Source organism: Hakea prostrata, chromosome 7, assembly GCF_041222555.1.
Source record: "Hakea prostrata isolate BN-2017 chromosome 7, UWA_Hpros_2, whole genome shotgun sequence".
Lineage (NCBI taxonomy): Eukaryota > Viridiplantae > Streptophyta > Magnoliopsida > Proteales > Proteaceae > Hakea > Hakea prostrata.
Window position 1 is genome coordinate 18,076,661 of NC_142606.1, and position 23,214 is coordinate 18,099,874.

General features: G+C 40.6%; 1 protein-coding gene across 1 annotated transcript; it reads right to left on the reverse strand.

Moving 5' to 3' along the window:
• Positions 1–554: 554 nt before the first annotated feature.
• Positions 555–21,757, reverse strand: LOC149010231 (phosphoglucan, water dikinase, chloroplastic-like). Its single transcript, XM_089162330.1, has 19 exons — positions 21,391–21,757; positions 20,655–21,279; positions 19,191–19,277; positions 18,966–19,097; positions 17,886–18,011; positions 17,617–17,795; positions 8,899–8,983; positions 7,730–7,897; positions 7,544–7,596; positions 5,855–6,063; positions 5,623–5,741; positions 5,184–5,254; positions 4,927–5,044; positions 4,197–4,283; positions 4,015–4,101; positions 3,855–3,931; positions 3,588–3,750; positions 3,310–3,421; positions 555–1,500 (listed from the first exon to the last, which is right to left on the reverse strand). The coding sequence occupies exons 1-19, from the start codon at positions 21,591–21,593 to the stop codon at positions 596–598; spliced, it is 3,606 nt and encodes a 1,201-aa protein (XP_089018456.1). The 5' UTR covers positions 21,594–21,757; the 3' UTR covers positions 555–595.
• Between the last annotated feature and the right edge of the window lie 1,457 nt (positions 21,758–23,214).

Consider the following 23,214-nt stretch of genomic DNA (forward strand, 5'->3'; position numbering starts at 1 on the left):
GATCCCTTTTTCACATGCCAAATTTTCGACCATACTTATAATGTTTCATGACAAACTAAAACACTGAAAAATCAAAGAGAGAACATTTAACAATCCGTTGCATAGGCATGCAATACATCAGGCTCATGAGCTGAAATTTCACACGTAGCACGTACAGACAATTCCTTTCTTATATATTAAACAGTCAACATTACCCAACAAACCCTTCAGGTAGAAAAGTAAAAGCCATGCTCATCATCCAGAAAACTCAATACATTCATTGCATGTTCAAAGATCTTTTTGCCTTCAGTGGGAACAACTTCGCACTGAATTTTATTGATATTATAGAGGGGGATCGAGGGAGGATACTAAGTGTGGAACTGAGGCTCAAAACTAAAACCTCAGGGTGAACAAGCTCCTACCACTCCAGCCCATTCGAACTATGCTGTGAGCTGTGGTTGCAAAGCTGTGTACCCCGACATTTTTTATGTGTATGCTGATAAAGTGCTGGCAGTACCCAAATAAAGTGGGTGATCTGACCATTATGCAAATAAAACCCAGAAGGCTCTGATGGCTTTATGTCAAATGAAAGTTAGAACAAACAATGTAGTTCCTCCTATAAAGGCTGTGGTCGTGTCTGAACTATAAATATGTCGGTGCCAACCACACATCCTTCCACATCCTGAGGACAGCCAAACTTCTGCTCAAGGAAGAAACCAACAGCGCAGAGGCGCTGACCGAGCTGTTGGCGGAAAATCGGGTCAACTGTCATTGGCTTCTTGCTGTAGTCTACAGTCAAATGAATTACTTCCCCATCGGCAGGGCCTGAATTGCGCACCAACATCTCCTCACTGAAATTAGCAAATGCTATTGTGCTCACTTTGCCATCAAACTTCCCAGAAGATAACCGCCAAGGAGTACCACGGGTGCCTGATGCCAAAGTTTCCCCAAGTCCAGGAGCAATCTCAGCCTCAACCAGGCTCTTATCATGGTCTGTAGGACTAAGGGTGTGAAGGACAAAGGATAAATCGGGTGATAGCATTTCCTGCACCAGTACAGCCATTACAGCATCTTTCTGTGGCACACCAGCAGCTCGACGACTCAGAACTGCTCTTCTTGTGTACAGTGAAGCCCATACCCTGCCAATAGCATGCCCAAAAACCTCAGGATTTGAGGGGCTGACATTAGGAATTGAGTCATATAGTCCAGCAGCTGACATTCCTGCCAAGTCTTCAACATTAGCACTTGAGCGGACAATCAAGCAAGCATTGGCAGGGAAAATTTCAGTTATGCTCTTTGTGATATTGCTTGAAGGGCGTTGGGCTTTGATCAGTTCTTGCAGCTCAGAGCATGCTTTATCCAATTCTCCGCCTTCCATTTTAGATTCCTCTATCTGTTCTAGAAGTGATTGGTAGGCTTCCATGGATCCACTTTCTTTTAATGCCAACTCCATTGCCCCAAAAGTTATAACTGCTCCTCTAGGTACCCAGAATGAAGCTGGCACCCCTTGGTCACTGTAAACTGCAAGTGAACAACACCAGGTATATAAGAATAGGCACTTGAATAAAAGGTACTGTAATCAATATGATTACAAATGGTTTTCACATCTGCAAGAACCTAGAATCATGATAATTTGAAAAATTGCCACACGATGCCCCATTACTAAAGAGATTGAACTTTGCAGCCTTAAAAGTTTGAAAATGAGAGGCAGTCCCCAAGTTAAAGCTTTTGTGCTAGAAAGCTCAAAAGATCCTCAATGGATGTTGTTTTGCCAATCTACATTTTCAAACTGATTAAACTGAGAACAATATGCATTTTGCTCTTCCAATCAGTGAAGCTTAGAACAAAGCAGCTTTAGTCAATAGCAAACTTAAACAGAAGATTTGCCCATGCTAATATTGCCCAAGAGGCTAGTGTCATTTTCTTTCAAATTTCACAATATACTTATTCCAATCCACTCCAACAAAGACTATATCCATATTGTAACTTTGGTGATATTTGATATGGCAAAATCATCGCTGGGGGAAAATGGGGGGCTCAATGAAGTAGATGGGAATATAGGTGTGTAAGACATGCTCATAAAAATGAAATTTGTTTCTCCCATTAGATTTTGTATGGAAATGAATGAAGTTTGTTTCTTCCAATGGATGGTTAAACCATATTAAATACGTTACTCTCAAGAAAAGGGGGAAAATGTCTATCTTTTTTCTGAAGAAAGACCTGCACACATCTTAAGCTAATAAGGAAAGGGAAACATGAACTACTGAACTCACCAACATATTTAATGCACTGACAGACTGATTAAAAATGATGAAGTGTTTCCCTTTTGATATATTATCGCAAAACGGGAATATGACATTTGACTAAAAAACACAAGGTTCTAGGATTCTAAAACAATAACGTATAAGGCATAAAAACACCAAAGACGGCGGACCTAAAAAAATGAAATCAATGCTTCAGGAGGAAACGACGAATAGGGTGACTAAGAACCTGCATGACATCATTTTTTTTGTTTTTCTATTTCCGTATCTTTTTTGTTTCTAGGAACCAAAGATGATTAGAAATCCACTTATTACTGTCATTTACATTTAACTGCCTGGGAATGAACTACTAACAAAAAGTTGAAGAGAAATAGAGAAAAAGAAGCTTTAATTTTTAACTTCTCCCGTCCAAAAACAAAAGAAAAATGGGAGGGGGGGGGGGAGTTTGCTCTCTAATGAGCACATGATTATTTTGATGGGCAAAGCAGTAATTTTTCACATTGTAAATAAAACGCCATCTCCAAAGCAACTTCAGCCAACCCCACCACTACAAAAACCACCATGAACTCCACCAAATCTATGGGTATTCGATAGCATCTTGAGAATTTATATAAGTTCCAGAAACAAAATTTATTGTATACAACACACTTCTCTTGTTTATACAGCCCAATTCCAGAGAAACAGATTACCATATTACCAGATGTGTTTTTCTCCCCAGAAACTTGGCCCGGTAATAGAAATACAGAGTTAATTCCGAAATAGGAACACAACCCAGAAACAGTAGAATTATCATGAAGGTACTACAACTTCAGACCTGATACTGATGGTTCGTCATGCGCAATGGCTGACAATGATAGTAGGACCAATGAAGGTTGAAGAATACAAAATTAGGCCAACAAGATGTGGGTCATGCTAACAAAAAGGTTAAAGAGTTGAAGATTGAAGAGAGTACCAGGTTAGAGTTTATGGATTTGTTAAAAAAAAAAAAATTATGTAGCTAACCCTGACGATGTTGAGGTATGAAGTGATTATGAACTTTCAGGAAAAGTTGATGGATTATAAATCTTACCTTTTTCAGAAACAGTTGCCAAAGAAGCTAAGCAACCACAAGCAGCAGCCTTTGCGCCAGAAGTGGAAGAATCTGAATTTACAAGTTCTATAACTCCTGCAGTAAAGGTATCCTGAAGGAAAAAAAAAAAAAAAAAAAAAAAAAACTTCAATCAGCAATTTCACAATTGGTATCAAATTCAAAATCAAAAGTCAAGGAGACCATATCGGTTACACAACCTAATCATCATTAAATCAAATCAGGATTTGATGGAGCTCATAAATAAGCCCAGAAACTACCTGACTTGAGAAAGTTGCTTTAACAGAGGACCATGAAGACTGGAGTCCTCGGGATTCTGCTGTGAATGGATTCCCATTTCCTGTTGTATCTACAAAAGAATCATCTTTGCTATTGTTTAACAATGATGTGGATAAATCAACACCGCTTGAGGACGCTTCCAACCTAAGGTTCCACCAACATAATTAACATCGGCATGGATTGAAAGCCATAGATATAGATCATGTGACAAAGTTTGTGTTAAGATGAGGTATATTAAAAAAATTAACCTCACAGATTTGCCATTAAGGTCTCTCATGCCAGCAATTTTATCATCATCTTCACATGTCACAAAAACAACCTTTTCCTATAATAACAAGGCATGATGTGATGACAATTTGATTTTGGCAGAAGATTTCAATAATGTTAGAAGACACAATAAGCACTTACCTGCCGGGCCCTAACACCAAGATGTGACAAGTGAGGCAGCTCCTGTAAGAGCACCACAGCTTTTATATTACTGCCAGCAGCTGTTACCTGCAAAATGTATCAAGTACTATGAGAGTTCTGTATATAAAAGCTGGTTGAGATTCTAGGAAAAAGTGGGCTCGTGGGAGAGAAATATACAGAACCTCCTCGTCTCCATCAGCTTTGTCAACCACAAGGATAACAGGTCCTCTGATGGATGATGGCAATGATCCAGGGACTATTCTCTCAACCTGAAGTAACAGTAACCCAATTTTCTTGCACATTATAACGAACGATGTATAACAATAACAACAACAACAACAACAGGCCTCATCCCTACTAAATGGGGTTGGCTTGCCTTCCAATCAGCTCTATTTGAGGTCATACTAGATACGAGGCCTAAGCCATGCATATCCTTTCTCACCACTTCTCCTAAGGTTATCATAGGTCTGCCCCCAACGCTTCTAGTTCCTTATAGACAACGTATATAACAGTGAAATGAATTAATCAATGATGTCCATGGAAGCTTTAAATTATCATGTTTCACATAACAAGAAAAGCAGATCTTATCAATCAGAATGCATCCTCATAAAGGACAGCGAATAATTTCTGTTTCTTCTCCTCCCACTAGGATGGTTTGTTAGTTAAGCCATTGCAGTTGGCATTTGGTAATTTCTTCAAATGTCATCATGTTCTTGTCTCTGCTGAGATATTTATGACTGTTATCCCAACTATCTACCGTAAGAATGATCCTGTCTCCTGAGATTGAGAATGATTACATGATGAAGAATTTTACTTAGATAATTTGAACTCGAGCATTTTTAAGGTGTTGAGAACGTTTTTCCCCCATTGCTGCTAAAAATTGATGCTTCTTACTTTGTCCATTGGGAATACCTGTACGACAGTACCAACTGCAGCTCCTGGAACAAGAACATCCCAACCTTGAGATCCCACAGTACTTCGTACAGCTTTTAAAAGCAGTGTACAAAGTTTCGAGACCTGAAAGATAACACTGTTTATGACATTTAAAAGTAAAGAAGTTAGAATACAGCCTCTATTTTGAAATATTGACATATAAACAAGATATATCAGTATGTTGTGAGTTACAGAGGTTGAAGAGAGAGAGCTACTTCAACAAGAGTGATCCTTACCCTGCTCGAATCTCAGCTTCAGTATATGTCCTTATGGTGTTCTCTGGAACCCCAAGCCCTTTTCCAAGACTCTGCATTGCCCAGAAAATCCTATATCAGAACTGTTAATTCTTGTTCTTGGATTCAGCTCGGCTAGTTGGATCTAGAACAATAATATTAGGAAACATGATATGACTCAGAACCAGTAGGCAGCAGCACATGTTTCAGTTATTGGATTTGGGGCCATAGACTGGATTTAAGCACTAGGCTAGGAAACTTGTATGGATCCAAAACCCCATTGGGGAGCAGCGCATGACACTAGAAAACTAGGCCCACAAGAACACAATGCTCAGAAATTATGATATTGCAGCATGGACTCTTGCACAGTACATACAGAAAAATATTTCAGCACCAAAATTTGGTCAATTTAAACTCCAACAAGAGGAGAAAATCCATAAACCTGGACTTTCAGAGGGAAAATCTGCAGTAGTACTTCAGAATATTCTTCTGTTAACCTGCGAGCTCTATCAAGAGTAGCTTTGAGCCTCAAAGCCCAAATAATTTTTCCATCCTCACTGCCTGGCCAGAGATAAATAGAGCAAAAGGTGAGAAGCATGCTTACCACTTAAGAGTTTTCCAGAAACTAAGATAGTTAAAAGGTAACTTGAAACACAAATAAGAATCTCAGGTACCTTCTCTCTCAGATAGACCTCTCTGTTTCCAGGCCAGGAGCTCGCTTTCAATAGCATTACATTCCTTTGGCTTCCAACAGGATAGTCCCAACTGACGAATACCAACTACAAGAGCTTGTAGAGGATCACTCCAAGCAGTTACATTTTCTGAATCTGCACTCTGGGCAAGCCAAGATGATCCTCCCATGGCTTCAAGTGCATTGAGGAATCTAGTAGCAGAAAACATGGTCCAAAATCATTTAGTCCCAAGATGTCAGCAATGACAGGCCAGCTAAACAAAGACATTATCATAGTAACTAATTGTCTTAAAGGCAACATGAGACTTAGAGAATTTAACTTTCAATGCCTAACCGCAAACATGTCTCTTATACCAATAACTGTCCTGTCTACCATTTAAGATAATCAATTACAACTATCATTGGAATATGTGGAAAAGTTATGAGAGACTGCATTTTGATATCATGCAGTTGGTTACCAGGTAGCTCCTGTGCCTTGCCTTGCCTTTTTCTTTTTCTTTTTATTTTTTTCCTTTTGGGGGTTGGTTTAATGGGTCTGTTTTGGTTAGGTTTGGTTGGGTTAGGTTAATAGTTCAGGTTTGGTTTGGTTCATAAAACAGTTCTCTACTTCCTTCTTCTTCCTTCAACGACAAACAGTGGTGGATTTGGCGAATAAGGAGACGATGGAGGAGTCGATGGTTGAACAGCTCTTTCCTTCCTTCTTTTAGTCCTGTATGGGGGAAATTTCTTGTTCCTCACAATTCAAGTTAAATCTGATCACCCGAAGCCAATAATCTGTGAATGAATGGGGTTGCAGCGTCGAGTTTTCTTCCCCCATTTTTCATAATCGATCTTTGTCTTTGATGCCATGTTGAGACAATTGATTATGGTAGAATGGCTTGAATTGATCAGTGTGATCCCCAAGCCCTTTATTTATAATAAAGTGGAAAGCGCACTATTACAGAAATACCCTCACTTGGGCTACAAGAAAAAAAAAATTACATGAACCAAAACTCCTAACAAAATTAAACTCCTAATAGAACTCAACCAACAAAAATGCTCCTCTTTCTTTTGAACATAAGTGCTCAGAATGGGTAAATCAAAAGAAACAAAGATATAAGTAATCGAGATCCCTTCCTCATTCCTCTTTTCATGACCATATCTGCCATGTACATCTATCCTTTATGTTATTTCCCAACATGTCTATTTAAATCTCCCCCTATAATAATATTTTCTCCTTGATTGAAACCTTGTGCTATTCCATTCATGAGTGCCTAAAAAAGTTGACTTGCTATTTTATTTGAATCCTAGTTGAGGTGCGTAAGTGCTTATTATATTAGAACCTCTTTCTCCAAGACTCCAAGACAAGTTTAACTGGTATATCCCTGTCTTCAAAGCTTATGACATCTATCACATCATTCATTAAATCTTTATTCACTGATGTGCGTATTCGACTTCTATTACTTTTATCGCCTGTTTAAATAAGTTTAATCTCATCCAACTCCTTATCATAACATATATCAACTATAGACTCTTACATATCCAGGAACACCCTAGATAGCAATTTAATAAGTCATACATAGTTAATATTGAATGTCCACCAAAGCATTTTCATAAGAAAACATAAACCATATAAGAATGGGTAAGTTTTGAATTTAAACTAATTACGTAAGTCGGTATAAGCTCAAGATACCTGCTTAAAAGAACGAAAGAATAATCCTCGAGGCCAATCTCACAAAGACGCCACTGCATAGAATAATTTGTTGAGAAACAAAACCAGAATCCACCTTAGAAACATATTCCACTGTATATGTGATTAGAAAGTACCAAACGTAAGGGAATATGTCATTGGAAGTACTAGATTACAGAAAAATATTACTTTTTGATGAATTGCTATTGCAGTATCAGAAGCGTCATTCTGAAGACCCCCTTCAAGACCATTCAAAAGGACTGCTCTAAGAGATGCCAACGATTGCAATGTTTTCATCAATTGATCAAGGACATCATGTTGTGAAAAATTATTAGACTCTTCCATTTTGTCTAGACTCTGCAAGGTAAAAATAAGAAATAATATTCAGTTCATTTAAAAAAGAAACACATAAAAACGTCTGAAAATCCACAAGCAAATTCAAACTCTAATTGGAGACAGATATGTCGTACGTACTATCGTATCCTTCTTAAAGACTCATCACGACTGAAATGGGGTACTTATAAAGGCTAGGTTGAGCTGAGATCTTGTGAGACTCAAGGTCTTAGTAAGTGCAAGATCTCAGTGAGATATTGTATTTGTTATGGAATCGACTCAAGTCGCATGAGATCTCTTCTCAAGGTCTCAAAAGAATGAGATCTCAGCTAAGGTCTTGCAAGACCTCCAACCATGGACTTAGCTTGGATTTGCAAATGATTCTTTTATGCAACTGTGGAATGATGATTAAGTTGCTATCCGTATTGCTTCACATCCCGTGTTTCATGAAAAAACTAAACACGTCAATTTAGATTGTCACTTTGTTCAGGATAAGCTACAATAAGGATCATTTTTCATAGTCATGCTTGTATAGGAGAACAACTTGCAGTTATATCCACAAAATCCATGGGTAGTAAAAGAATGGATTACATTTGAAACAAGCTGAACATGATCAATATCTATGCTCTATCTTGAGAAGTACTAATAGAGTATAGTGGTTCCAGTCAAGGGTAGTTTAGATATTCAGTTTTACTTGCTTCTTTCTTATTTCCCTATTTTGTTCTTAAGTCATTATATATCAACTAAAGCGGGAGCTCCTACACTATGTTGAAAATTCCCAAGGGCACACAAGCACATTGACTCTCACTATTCTCCTATTTCTTCTCTTCCTCTTTCTCCTTCTCCTTCTTCTTCTTCTTTTTTGTTTTAATCTTATTTTAAATTTACAGTTAAATTGATGTTATCAATTATGAAAAGCCTGCATACATCAAACAGAGTAAATTATCAACAACTGCGACCTTATAAAATCATGACAGAAGTCTGCCCTTAAATGAATTAATGAAACCCAATAAATGTAACACTACCTTCTTGCAGTCCAAAAATAAAGTCAGGGCTGATAAACTCTGTCCGTCCATAGATCCCATGATAGATTCGAGTTGTTCCGCAAGGCTGCATAAGTGCACAACAACAATTAGAAAGTAAGACCAGTGGCTAGTAAGGCCCATGGATTTTATGCTGGTTAAAAGTTTAGTTGATTTGCAGGGAATTGTATACAATTAATAAAAAAGGGGATGGAAAGAAAGTGAAAAGAAGAGGGAACATGATGGCCAACCCTCCCCAGACCTGTGTAAATGAATCATGTACCCTCCTTTGAAGAGATGGATGTGCTGGTTAAAAGTTTGGCTCACTCGCATGGAATTGAGTACTATTGATAAACAAGGGGATACATGGAAAAGAGAGGGTAACAGGATGGGCAACCCTCTCCAGACCTGTGTAAATGAATTGTTGAAGTATATGCAAGTCTGGACTATTTTACTGTTCATGTTACTGTTCACATGAACAGTAAAAACTGTGTTACTATTCACGTGAACAGTAAAAACTGCAAAGTTTCTATTTCTAATGTAGGAGTCTTGTTACATAAGTTTTGGGAGTTTTTAGAAAGCATAGTTTCTATTTTGGTGGTAGTTTCTATTTTTAGAATTTTCTATTTTAGGAGCTAGGAAGTTACTAAAGTTGTAATTTTTTGTTTCCTTTTTCTAAAGGACAATTACTTATCTATCAAGTTGTATTAGATTCATTAGAAGCTATAAATAAAATGGCTCTGTGATTCTAGACTCTTAAGCAAGAATCACGAGCCTCTTCTACTAGTTCTTCATCTCTCTTCTCTTCTTCTTCTTCTCTCTTTTCTTTGTTCAAGTTCAGCTGCTGTTTTGATTATTTAATGCTTGTTTTCTAACATGAATCATGTACCCTCCTTTGAAGATTTGGATGGTGTGGTATAGAAGGACCACGAGCAATGGAGGAAATTAAATTGGTGATATGGATCTCATGGGCATCATGTATTTTCACTAATGTAATATGCACACATAAGGTTTCACCATGCTGATATTTTGCTTCGATCAAACCTGATGGATCTTCCTAACCTTTCTGATCACCTTCTTCTTCTTTGGTAACCTGATTTGCTTAGATAATCCCAATCTCGCCATCTTGAACCTCCAACCCCCCCACCTGCAGATGCCCCACCCCTTCCTCTCACTCGTGGTCATCCTTGTTTTCTGGCCTTGAATTATCCTTTTCTTATGTCCTTCACTTTATTTTCATCCATCTCATCGTCGACGACCCCCTTGCCCTCAGCTTCCCTTGAATATGGTATTTAGCAATGGCAAATCACAAGTAGAAGACCAAGATAAAACTCCTGCGTTCACCTACCAGCGAAGTAGAAGAAAGCCTCTGCTTCCAACGCCGGTGACCGACTCCACCCCAGAAAGCTGGCCCTGCTACCGTCGATGAATTGGAAACCTCCTTTTGCAAGATCGCAACTGCCAAAGAATCGGATGACACCATCACTGCTGACCAACTGAAAAAAATGGTACCACAGAAAGCTGCCTCTGCCACCGTCGACGAATCGAAAGGCTCCTCTAGAGTGAATGTTGCTCCCATAGCCTTTGACGACGCGCCAACCTTCCCCTTGATTGCAAAGATCTCTGAGGATCCCTGCCATCTTCTTGCTACAGAAATGCCTGCTACCACTGTTGAAGCTTGGGAGCCAGCGCCTTCCACAGTGTCCAAGGGTCCTTATTCCTCAGTTGAAAGCCTCCTTGAGTCGTTGCCTCTCTCCCTTGCTTTGCGACATGCGCCTTCCCTCTTCCATGAAACCCCTGCAACTGAAACCACTGACACTCCTCTACCGCCCCACCTTTCTCCTATTTCGGTGAATGAGTTAGCTTTTATCTCCGCCTCCCCCAATACCAATCCTCTCTCCTCTCATGGTAATTACCCACTTCCCATTTTGCCCTCCCCTAATTGCCCCTTACTAAACCCCTTGGCCCATGGGCTTGAGCTCCTCAATTCATGCTCCGCCCTGAACTCGCCCATATCCTCCTTATTGGGCCCCTTGCCCCTTGAGCCCATGCCCTTCAACCCAAACTCCACTGGTGACCCAATCCCTACCATGTTTGATTGAACCCTCCTCTCTCCCCCCTTCGCTTATTCTTGATCGGGCTGAGTGTAGAAGGAATCGCTCTGCTAAGGGGCACAACCCATTCGGTGAAGACTTCTTGGTTGACCTAAAGTCCACCAAGAAAAAGAAGAACAAGAAAAAATCCACAAAATAGTCTCTTAGGCCCTGTTCGGCCCATCTTCTTTGGGCCTTGCCCGTGTTGCATTGTTAGTGCTTTTTAATCTTTGCTTTATTTTGCTTTGTTGTAAGCATGTTGCTTTCTTTTAATACAATTTCTTATTCATCCCCCCCCCCCCCCCCCCCCCCCAAAAAAAAAAAAAAAAATCACAATTATTGTCCAAGGAACTCCCAACCTCCCTTCTCTGTTGAAAGCCTCCCTTACCAAGCAATGGAAGGTCCCTGGCATCGTGAAAACTTTCAGACTGGGCAATGGCCTGTTCCTTTTCTGTTTCCCCTTTGTTGCCAATTTGAACTGAGTCCTCAAGGGAGCTCCCTGGTTAGTTGGCTCCAAACCGATCTTTCTCCAACCTTGGGAGTGATCCTCTCAGCTCCACACAATAGAATTTGATTCCCGGGCTAGAACACTGATTGCCTTAGTAGAATTTCTTCTGCTATTGGTTTTCTCCTGAGAACTGAGTCTTGCACTTTGAAGATGGAAAGACTATCTTTTACTCAAATATACGTGGAAGTTCCTGCATCGAACCTCTTCCTATTGAGATCAACATTATCGATGATGGACTCACCTTTGACCAACCTTTGAAATTTGGTTAGGTCCCTCCGTAGTGCACTCTGTGCTCTTCTTTTGGTCATACCACCATCTGTTGCAAGTTTGTCTTCTCAAACTCTGCAAGATCGCTGCCCCCAACCATTGTTGCTTCCCATGACGCCACTACCATTGCCGCTGTGCTGCCTGCTTCAGTCGTTGCTACATCTCAAGCTCTGCCATCCGTTGTTTGCTGTTGCAACTCAAGCTCTGCCATCCGTTGTCTGCTGTTGCAACTCAAGCTTTGCCATCCTCCATTGCTTCAACTTCATATCTACTGCCTTCACTCGTTGCTCTGCATGTGTCATTGCCTGTCACAGGATGCCCTAGCTCCTCCTTATATCCCCATAGTTTGTATGCTCCTAGTTGTGGTAGAAGATCTACAGTCCCAAACACTGCTAAGTAACTTCTGACTAAGCTTTTTCTTCCATCTCTATAGCCCCTATCAGCCGCAACCACTATTGATGTTGTACTTGTTCCTGCAACCACTGTTGACATCGCACCTATCACTACCACCTCAGTTCCTACTGTTCACAAACCTCTGATCACTCTCTGCACTGTGTCCCCTCTCGCTTACCTATCACTTTGTACCGACCCTTTTTAGGCCATTCCACTTCTACCCTTTTGGGCCCAGCACTCTCCATTTTGTTATTCTTAGCTCTTGCTACCCAAGTCCATCTCTCGTGCCCCATTTAAAACAAACTAGCCAATTTACCTCTTCCTCTTATCTCCTGCATAGTTGTGGGCCGAACATTAACCACAACCCCCTAGGGCCTATAACTCCTTACTTAGCCCCGACCAACCCACTGTGCCCTTGAACCTAGTACCTAACCCATTTACACCCTCCCCCCCCTTTGCCTCCCCTTCGCCCCCTCCCACACTCCTCAATCCCTTACCTAGATGGTCTCCTAACCACCCTCCCCCGGCTCAATCCTGGGGCCCACCCTCCCCTCTCTCCCTTAGGTCTAACTCCTCTACTAACTGAAATATTTTTTAGATGCCCTCACCCTTTTTGGACTGCTTGAGTGAGACTCGGTCCCCAGACCTCCCCACCCCTATAGAAGGTAAGCCATTCTCCTCTCTCTTATTGCACGGTGTGACCCTACCTACAATCAACGAATGGTTTTCGTGTCCGACACTGTACCCCTGCCACATCCTCTCCATGTCTAATTCGGTATTGGTTTGAAACATTAGAGGTCTCAATTCCCTAGCTAACAAGCCGATGTCAAAGCGGCAATTTCCTCTTCAAAGACCTCCCTCTGCGGCCTTCGTGGAACCCATGTTTAACACAATAATACCCATATCATTGCCTCTACTATCACACCATCCTGGTCCCTCCTCTCCAATTATAATCACTCCCCCAATGGTCGCATTTAGATCATTTAGGACCCTGTGAAATTCCAATATCCTCCACCTTCTCCTCTTCCCCAATTCTCCATATTCCTATTTCCCTTTTCTCCTCTAGCCAATTCTACCTGTCTATCATGTATGCTTTCAGCTATCCCCCTACCTATTTTCCCCTCTGGGAGGATCTTACTTCCCTCTACTTTTCAGTTTGTTCCCCTCTTAGGTGCATTGGTGGTGAATTTAATGCAGTCAGATTCAGCAAGAAAATTGCTGGCCTCTCCCTTGACCACAATATGGTGGATGCTTTCAACACTTTTATTGAGAACATAGTTGAGACTAATCTCTGTTGGTCTGACCCCCTCGTCACCTGCACAATCATTGTTTTGGTTCCGATTGGATTGTCTCCAAACTTGTTAGGGTCCTCGCCAATGAAGCATGGGTCTCCCTCTTCCCTTCCTTCTATGCTAATTCCTTTCCCTAAGTCTCTTGTTTCACTCCCCTTGTCACCTTCACATCCAAACCTCCTCCTCCTTTGGCCCTAAACCCTTTAAGTTCTTTAACATGTGGACTTCTAATTTCTCTTTTCTTCCTACGGTCCAAATGGCTTGGGTCAAGCCAGTCCACAACCACTCTTTCCTTCTTGTTGCTTTAACTAGGAGACTCCGGAATTCAGAACTTGCACTCAAATCCTTAAACTCTTCCTCCTTTGGGAATATCTCTTCCCTTGTCCCATTTTGCTACTTTAACCTTGCTCATGCTCAATCCCTCCTCTAGTTCAACCCATTGATCCTTCCCTTACTGAAGAAGAAAAATCCATCTCTTTGGAGCTGATCACTCTCAGCTCCTAAGATAGTTAGAAGTCTAGGATCAAGTGACTTCAGCTTGGAGACTCTAACTCCACTTTCCACTGCTCGCTCAAAGCTTGTCTCAACTACCACTCCATCCATACCATTGAGAGCATTAAGAGAGAAGTGGTTTCCTTCTTCTCTTCTCTGCTGGCCCCCCTTCCCTCCCTACCTACTTTGCCATCCCCCTAAATCTCATTAACAAGTTTGTCTGCCCTCTCTACTTTACTTGCTTCAAGCCGTTCTTTCAAAGCTAAGATTCTCTTTGCTATCAACTCTCACAGGGCTAACTATGCTCTTGGGCAGGATGGTTTAAGTATGGGCTTCTTCAAAGCCTCATGCAGTTTCATCAAAGACCTCATCAATGCCATTCGCAATTTCTTCCTCAACCTTTCCTAGATCTATACCTTTAACAAAACTTTTCTTTATCTCATCCCCAAGAAACCTGGTGCCGCCTCAGTTGGGGATTTTCGGGCTATTTCCCTTTGCAACCTCCACTATAAGTTTATTGCCAAGATCCTTGCCAATCGCATCCATTAAATCGTCTAGTCTCTTGTTAGCCAAAACCAATCCGCTTTCATCTTGGGTCCTATTGCTGATAACATCTTCCTTTGTGCCAAGATTGCATGGGGGTTTGACAGCTCGTCGCACTCTCCATGGTGTTTATAAAAGTCAAGCTTCACAAAAATTTTGATTCTCTCTGATGGGACTTCATCCTTGATGTCCTACACCTCATGGGATGCCCTCCCTCCTTTATCTATTGAGTCGAAGCTTACATCTCCACTCCTTTCTTCTCCATCATCACTAATGGCTCTCCAGAGGATTCCCTTCTCGTGGTGGTATTTGCCAAGGTTGCCCTTTCTATCTTATCTCTCTTACACTTGAAATCCTCTCTCATATCATCTAATCCAAAATGGATGAGCACCTCATCTCTCCCATTCCCTAGTGTAAGAATCTCAACCTCTCTCATCTTGCTTTTGTTGATGATCCCATGGTCTTTCCCAAATTCTTTCACTCCATATCCTCCATCCTTTCCCTTCTCTCTACCTCTTTGAGTCTCTCTTTAGACTTCAAGTTAACCTAGAAAAGCCCCTCTTCATCCTAGCTGGTGTCTTTGATACTACCAAAGCATCCCTTATCCAGCTCAACGGCATCTCCCTTGACTCATTAACCATCATTGCTCACCGTTGCTTGACTAATCCATAAGAAATTCCAACTCTAGAAAGGCAAGCTTCTCCCCTTTGTTGGTAGGACTATTCGGATTCAACCCGTCCTTTAGTCCTCCTACCACTATTGGTTTGGCATCTTTTCTATTTCTAGAGCCACAATTAGAGCTGTGGAATTCCTCTTTCGTGCCTTCCTCTGGAAAGTCTAAGAGTCCTTCTATTTTCTCCACTACCTTAGTCAAGCTTTTGTTTGCCTCCCTAAATCTGAATATGGCCTTAGGTTTCATAGTATTTGTGATTACAATATCACTAGCCTCCTGAAACTCATTTGGAAAGTTTCCATCTACCATGACTCCATGTGGGTCAAGTGGGTTCACTACTACCTTCTAAAATATGATTCTATTTGGACTGCTCCCTTGCCCCTTAACCCTTCTTGGGTCTGAGGTAACTCCTTCTACTAAGGCCACTTGTCCTCTCTACCATTACCATTTAGGATGTAGACTTCACCTCCACCTCCTTTTTGGCTTGAGCCTTGGCAGCCTTTGAGTATCCTCTTCAATCTCCTTGGTCCACGCAAAGCCTATGTGTCTGCATCCTGAGATCCTTTATGCTCTATGATTTTATCTCCGGGGTTGCTTGGGTTCCCCCCTTCTCGCTTCCTTTCTTTGAGTATCACTCAAGAGTGGTCCAATCTCCCCCCCCCCCTCTCATGATAGAACCATCTAGGTCCCCTCCCATATTGGCTTCTTTTCCACTTCCTCTGCCTGGAACCTTATCCACCCCCCTCGACATTAATAACCTAGTACCCTCAGGTCTAAAAGGGCCACATCCCCCACCACTCTCTCATAGTCTGGAGCTCAATCTTTTTACTGAGAATTTTTAAGTTGTTTTGTTTCACTCATATAACTATCTACTTAAGTTCATTAACTAGAATGATTAATAAAAAATAAATAAATAAAATTATTTAGTCAATACATTCAACTTCTTTACCAGAACTAGAAAGCAAAGTCAAAGTTCAAATAAAGATGAAGCTACAGTGTTAAAGAGCTAAAAGGAAAATGCTAAGCATTTCATTTATTGAGCCGTCTCTAAACCCCCTTCTTTGTCTTATTTTGTATCTATTTTGATTCCTCTTTTTTATCCAATTGTTGAGACCATTGAAAATGAATGGTGTTTTCTTGTTCATGGATCCAAACCTTTTAACCATTACCTTCTCACCAAATACTTTCTAATGTATAATCACCTTCCAGTTAACCCCAACTACATCCTTTGTTAGAATGGCCTAAAAGACATTAACCATCTCTTCCTTTCTTGCCTCTTCTCTTGTTCTATCTAGGGGAAGGCTATTGCTTCTATATAGTGCCACTCTAAACATTCCTTTTGGGTTTCCTGGGGATTGGTCATTGCTTTTGATATCCTTTTTTGGCATGTCTATCTGTGACTTACTTGGTAATGGTGTTACTATTTCTCACCAGTGGTGGTAACAGAAACTTAAAAGATTGACGTCCAACTCCAGATCTCTTCATTCGATTGGAAAGCTATCTGCTTTGATGCTTCTGGTAGACTTCAGATATTCCCCCCAGTTCCATATACCCCAAGGAACAGGTTGATTGTTGTTACCTGGGGTCTTGGCTTAACTTTATTGCTAGCAAGCCTGTTGAGGTGAGTTTTTCTCATCCCCCCCCCCCCCCCCACACACACTCTTATTGGCCAATTTTGGCTACGCTCTGGTTCTCTCTCCAGGACCAAGGCTCTCTTTGTACTTTCTGCCTCCCCATTGGGCCTTTTGGTAATGAAATTCTTTTTTCATCCGCGGAGGGGAGCTTCATCATGCCCCCAAAAAACTAGGGTTTACCTTGACACTTTGACTGCAAAAAAAGATGGTTAACTATGGTAGTGATTTATTTTTACAATGTTTGCATTAGTAGCTTTTGTGCTTCTAAACAATGGATAGCTGCCCTGCAAATCCCAGGCCCAGAAGCTGGAGAAAGGTTGTCAAGTTGGCAGCCGAGTTCCAAACTTTCCCAGCTTTCCATTTGAATCCTGCTTTTTTTCTCAAATTCAATAGTAAGTTCCAAGGGCAAGATGAATTAAATTGCAAGGCCATGCGTAGAATGGAAATGAGAAGACTGTAACATCACAGATGATAGCAGTTCATTGGGAGAGAAAAATGCAGACACATGTTCCTTTAGGTAGACTGTAGAACATAACTACCACTGAGTAGTAAATAGGGATAACACCCAAAACATTGTAATCAAATCCAAAATCTTGGGCCCTAGAGAAAAATTTCACGAGCAAACATATCTAAAGGAATCTTTGTTAGCTAAAGTAAGAAACTACAAGGATGCTTGAGTGTGAAAATTTTACATGTCAATATTTCATTAAGTAGCATATACGAACCTTATTGAACTACTAATTCATCTAACCACTCTCATTAACTCTACACTAAAGCCAGGACAGTAACATGTAAATGATGGGAATAAGGGTCAGATACAGCTCACCTTCCAGCATTGAAGAAATCCTTGAGCTCATTAAAAAAAATCTTGAATTGTTCCACGAAAGCGTCATTGTACTTGCCAGGGTTTTTGGTGATTCTTGCAAGCATTGCCTCTGTAGCTATCAAATCTTCCGGGCCAGCATTACGGTGGAGCTTGTTTTGTATTGTATGCTTGATTTCTAGCTGGAAAATTACACCAAAAAGTTAACTGACAATTCACAAAGACTACTTACCAGAATAACAGATATCATCAAACACTCCATTAGCTTTAACCTTGAGATCATGAGGGATGTCATTCCGATGAGCAATATCTCTTATTCGAGTAAGTGGAACAGATGCAGTGAATTCTGACTTGAATGATGGTAAACAAGGATGAATCTTCCGAATGACAAGAGCTTCCTGCAAATAATGTAACAGAATAGACTTGGTTACAGAAAAAAAGGCTGAACAGCATTTGAGCACTAACAACATAAATTTTTTTGAATAGAATCTGTTAACAGTGGAACACCTTTAAAAAGGAAAAGAAAACAAACAAACACTCACTGGATGGCACACCAAGTTGTGCCATGCAGCAGATCAAATGGGGATGAAATTTTGCACGATGTTAGATCTCAAAGTTTCTCATTCACATATAAGTTTCAGCATAGACAGAGTTGATAAGTTGCACTAGATAAAAGAGTAGGACTACCGAGAATATGTATGGACTACATAGAAGGGGCATATGATTGAACTTTGTGTCTGATTGGTGACATGGGGCAGTATACAACAGTGGGAACTTTAAATTGCCACCCCATCCTCCATATAGCACGAAGGAAAGCTTTAATTCAAGATGATTAGAAGTAGAATTTTCTATACCAGCATTGCAATAAAAATGGATATTACAACTGACAAGCTGAGATTACCATGGTCAAATCAACGGTTAAAAGCTATTAACATAAATTGATGTTCCCCTAACTCAATAGCTTGAGCTTTAGGATAGTATGAGAACCAAGAGCTAGGGTGTTCAATCCCTGCTAACTGCAAAGCATTTGTGCTCTGTGTTGTTGTGTCCTTATGCCTTGTACACTGCCACATGATGACACCACCACATGAGTATGTCACAGGGGGCGTTGATACGTGTTGTTGTTTCCTTAACAGATTGAGCTCTTAGGATAAGCAGTTGTAACAACAGATATTTGAAGTAAAAAAAGAGAAGATAAAAGGAATTACAGAGGACACCTGAAATTGTCCTTTTCATTGTGCTACAAAGAAGAAGTAATACAGTTGATGTAAACTACTTTTCATTGTGCTACAAAGAAGAAGTAATACAGTTGATGTAAACTATGGTCTTCATGAAAAAAAAATTCAACTTACAAGAGGTGAAGCATCTTCCATGTAAGAAATTCTTTCAAGTTCACGAAAGATGAGCCTTGAGATCTCGGCATGCTTGTTTGGTCTATGATGACCTCCACCTTCAAAGCATGGAATCTGTCCTGTGTTTATCCACTATAGGAAAACCAGGAGTGTGGAATGTAAGGACCACAAGGAATTGATATAAACAACCAATTTAGATGAATAGAAAATCATGACAGAGAAAACCTTCAGATATATTGCAGAATATATGAGAGCTTCTAAGCGATCTCCATTTTCCCGGCTTCCTTCAAGCAGCTCACGTACAACTTCTAACTGCGACAACAACAGAAGCATAAGAAGGCCTTGTAGGGTGTCTTGTCGACACAGGATTTACTTCATCTCTACTCATAAAAGAAAATCCAAAAGAAGGAAATAATATATGAAAAAGCATAATGTTAGGACGCCAAGATTATGCCATGTGGAGGAGAGAGAATTTGTTAGGATTAGTTGGGGGTAATAAATATGGGAGAATTGAGAGGAGAGGGGATCGATTGTGATCTGAGTGTGTTTGGGGCAGCCTTTGGCTGAGGGCACTGTGAGGTGTTGGGGGTGACTAGCGCCATTAAAACCAGTTCTATCTTGTGAATTCAGTTGTTTTGATATTTATTTTGACATCGAATTAGGGGGTTCTTATCACATAACAATAAGTATGACTTTTTTAAGTACATGAACTATCGAATTACTAAGGACTCATGGGAAGATACAGAGATAGCAAGAAGGAATTCCGTATGGTCTATATAAAGCCCAGTGCTGAAGGCCTCCACACAACTAGAGACCAAAGGGTCATTTTCCCTACGCAGCATTACCCTAGCAATTTTTGCTTATAGGCTGTTTCAAGTAGATATGCGGATGTAACTAAAGCTATGTATGAGAGAGTGTGAGTAGTTGAGATCGACAGGAGGGCAAGGCAAAGAATTGCCAAGGGTGATAGGGATACATCAGGAATAAGCCCTAAGCCTTTATATGACAACCTAACCAAGAGTGTCCAAGATGAAATCCCAGTGGAGTAAGCTCTTCACTGATGATATAGTTTTTGGTTGCAGGGCCACTGGGTCAACTGTTGAGTTGTCCAATGTCCTCCAGGGTTACCTATTACCTAGAAGCAGGCTGTAAAGACACTTCCAGTTATGCTTGAGTGTAACAGATCATTTCCACTCCCAGTCACGTTAAAGAGAAGCCTATTGCTCATGAAATGTTGTTGAGGGGTTGAGTTTGATCCAGTCAGAGAGAGGAGCATTACCAAGTGACAGAGACAAGTGATTGTCAAGCTAAATTAAGAACAATCAAACTCCAAATAACTCAATCATAAACTAGCTAAATTAAGAACAATCTAACTCCAAAAAACTCAATCATAAACTAGGACAGAATTAGAATGTTAGGATTTTAAACAAAGGCTGCAAATTCTAAAAAAGTTGGAGTTGTTTGAAGGTTGTAAGAAACACTACTGTGTCATAAGATTCAGCTGACATGACAGTGAAATATGATCCAAACACCACATTAGTAACTAGATGGCTGCAGCCACACTAGCCAATAGAATAGCTCCAAAGTTGGAACGGATGGAAGGTGTGTAGTGTGGCAGATACGCCGTGGTGTAAATCTGATGATGGGAATTCAAGTTATGAAGATGGCTGATAGTGGTTATGCCTGTACCTTTTGCCACCAATTCCTGGCACTCCGATCACCTTCAACTAACTTTAATGCCAACCCTTTAAGACCTTCAGTGTTCCATGACCTGTCCGACTCTCTGTCTCCATGCACATTAGAACGCATAAACGATGCTTCCCTCCCTTGCCACTGCTTGACGAAAGGGCTTCCCTCTCCTCCAGACACAGGAGCAGAATCAACAAATACAGAAGAAGAACCATTGCTACTCGTACCCTCTCCTCCTTCCCTTTCACCCACCAAATCCAAAGGCAATAAATTCACACCCTCTCCAGTCATATTCCAGTGACATGACATCTCCAAAACGCCTTCTTTGGGCAGCTTCAGTACACGATTATCACCATTTTCCCAAATCGTAGTCTTATTGTCCTTCCCCAGTATCAGGAATTTGAATTCAACTGATTGATCCCCTTTCAACTCCACGTCACATACCCATCCATTCTCCGTCCATTTCATCTTCAATTTCTTTTTCCATGAACCCAATTCCTTGGTCGAACCTAATATGGCAACGTGCTCACCAAACTGAACTTGGTGGTTCAAGCGAACACAAAGCCGCACTTTTCCTCGTCCAGCTGTCGACGCCACCATTGTATTCTTTTCTTCTTCTTCAGTGCTGCCAAATCCATAAGTCCCTCTGTTAGCAGATACCTTACATCAAAACACGAATAAAGAGACAAAAGCCGGAAGAATCGAAAGCAGAGTAGGAAGGAAGGAACTGCATTACCTCTGGGAGGAAACACGGCAAACTATTCGACATGAGGGTCTTTGGAGAGATCGAGATTTGACAAAGGATGAATCGTGAGGAAGTGAGAATCGACGTTTGTGAATGGAGATGCTGGGGAGCTTATTTCGCCACTGGTGAAGGTGTTGCAGCTGAAACCGCTCATCTTTGCAGGTATAACAGTGGAGCAGACGAAGAGAAGCCATAGTATTGTTAATCCTTGCTCCAAGGATAGGACAAGCAGAGATCTTTTAATCCACAACTGAGAAGAAAATGATCGCTTTTCTTTTTCTTCTTTTTGGTATGGAAGAGGATCGCTTGATACAGAGGAGAGTATGAGACTTGAGTGAAACAGCTAGCTGAATAATGCTTAAGAGAGGAGATCCTTACGGGGGAATGAGTCAGATGCGCTTCTATCGCCACGTGGAAGGACCGCGACGTATATGGACAAGTTTCCGAGATTTCGGATCTTCTGAACGGGTTTCATTTTAGTTGCATTTCATTTATGGGAGATTGGGTGGAGGTCCTTATCGAGCATGTCCAATTCAAAGCAAGTCAGGACCAAAGATATTTTTCATATTCAAACAGATATTTAGTCAGCTTTCTTGTCAATCAAACTCGAAACTATTTGCAGGTTTTTTTTTCCAGTTTTGACGAGGATTTCGACCGCCCATTTTTATTAAAGTATAAAAATACACATTTTGAAAATGGGCTATCAAAATCTAAATCTCCAGTAAGATTTCAATCTCGACCGTTCCCCTCAGGTGCTGCGCGCATTAATCATGCTGCACCCAAACAATTTCCGTTTTGATAAAAAAACCTTATCAATGATTGAAACGAAGAATGCTAATATAATTGATTGAGTACCTTATAGGCCATACCGATAGAGATTCTACCAGATTATTACAAAATGTCTAATTCTTTCACTGAGGTATTGATATTTATCCCAAAAAAAAAAAAAAAACTCTTCGTATATTATGTGTGATAATTTTTTCTTATTCAGGGAAAATTAGGGTAAATTTGGCCAAACTCTAAAGATAAATCTTTCAGATCTTAAGTCAACCGCGAACTAGACCTAAGACGAACTGAGGAGACTCAAGGTTGAATTAGGAGTCTGTAAGTCGTACTAATCTGTATTCTGTTGCACCCTACCCAGAAAATGCATCAATAGAACTTTTCTGATTTCCATCTGAATTGGTGAAGATGAGGGGTGTTAAACGCCTATCATGAATCAATAGAACTGACCAAAACCCATCGAACCAATCCTTGTAAGCTCGTTTTGAGCTGTTATATAACGAGACCAACTGGAAATGGAATCACACAAGACCAGCTAATATCGAAATTGAAAACCAAACGCAAGCAAACCGGAAGAACAGAGGATAAATTATGAGATTCTACTTGTCTCGAAACAATTTGCGAGGGTAATTTTATCATATAGCACACCCAATCACACAAAACCGGTTGATCCTTTGAGGCTCTTCAGAGATTTCCAGAATCATTTGGAAAGCACAAAGCCGCAATGCTCTTCCACCTCCATTTCCAGCATCCCAAATTGGAAATGCACACCGTATTCACAATGCCAGAGACAGTTAGCATTACGATCTTTCAAATCTCTCTTGCATATTTACTGGAACCCGGAATCAGAGCAGAAACCCTGTATACTGTACACAGCCCATTGCAATAAAACGATCAAATGCTACCATGACTTCTACACCATGGAGCAACCCAGTTAACAGAACCCAGAAAGCAGCAACAAGGTGAAGGGAACTTTCCATGTATAGACCTTTAAGAGATACCTGTTCCATAAGATATAACATTTTTCACATC

What these genes read in the sequence shown, in the direction of transcription:
- LOC149010231 (XM_089162330.1), bottom strand. Translation starts at nt 21,593, where the DNA reads ATGGCTTCTCTTCGTCTGCTCCACTGTTATACCTGCAAAGATGAGCGG. An exon ending in TGGAAGATGCTTCACCTCTT is followed by an intron (nt 18,012 to 18,965) that starts GTAAGTTGAATT and finishes CATTATTTGCAG; the next exon opens with GAAGCTCTTGTCATTCGGAA. An exon ending in TATTTTTGGACTGCAAGAAG is followed by an intron (nt 7,898 to 8,898) that starts GTAGTGTTACAT and finishes TTTACCTTGCAG; the next exon opens with AGTCTAGACAAAATGGAAGA.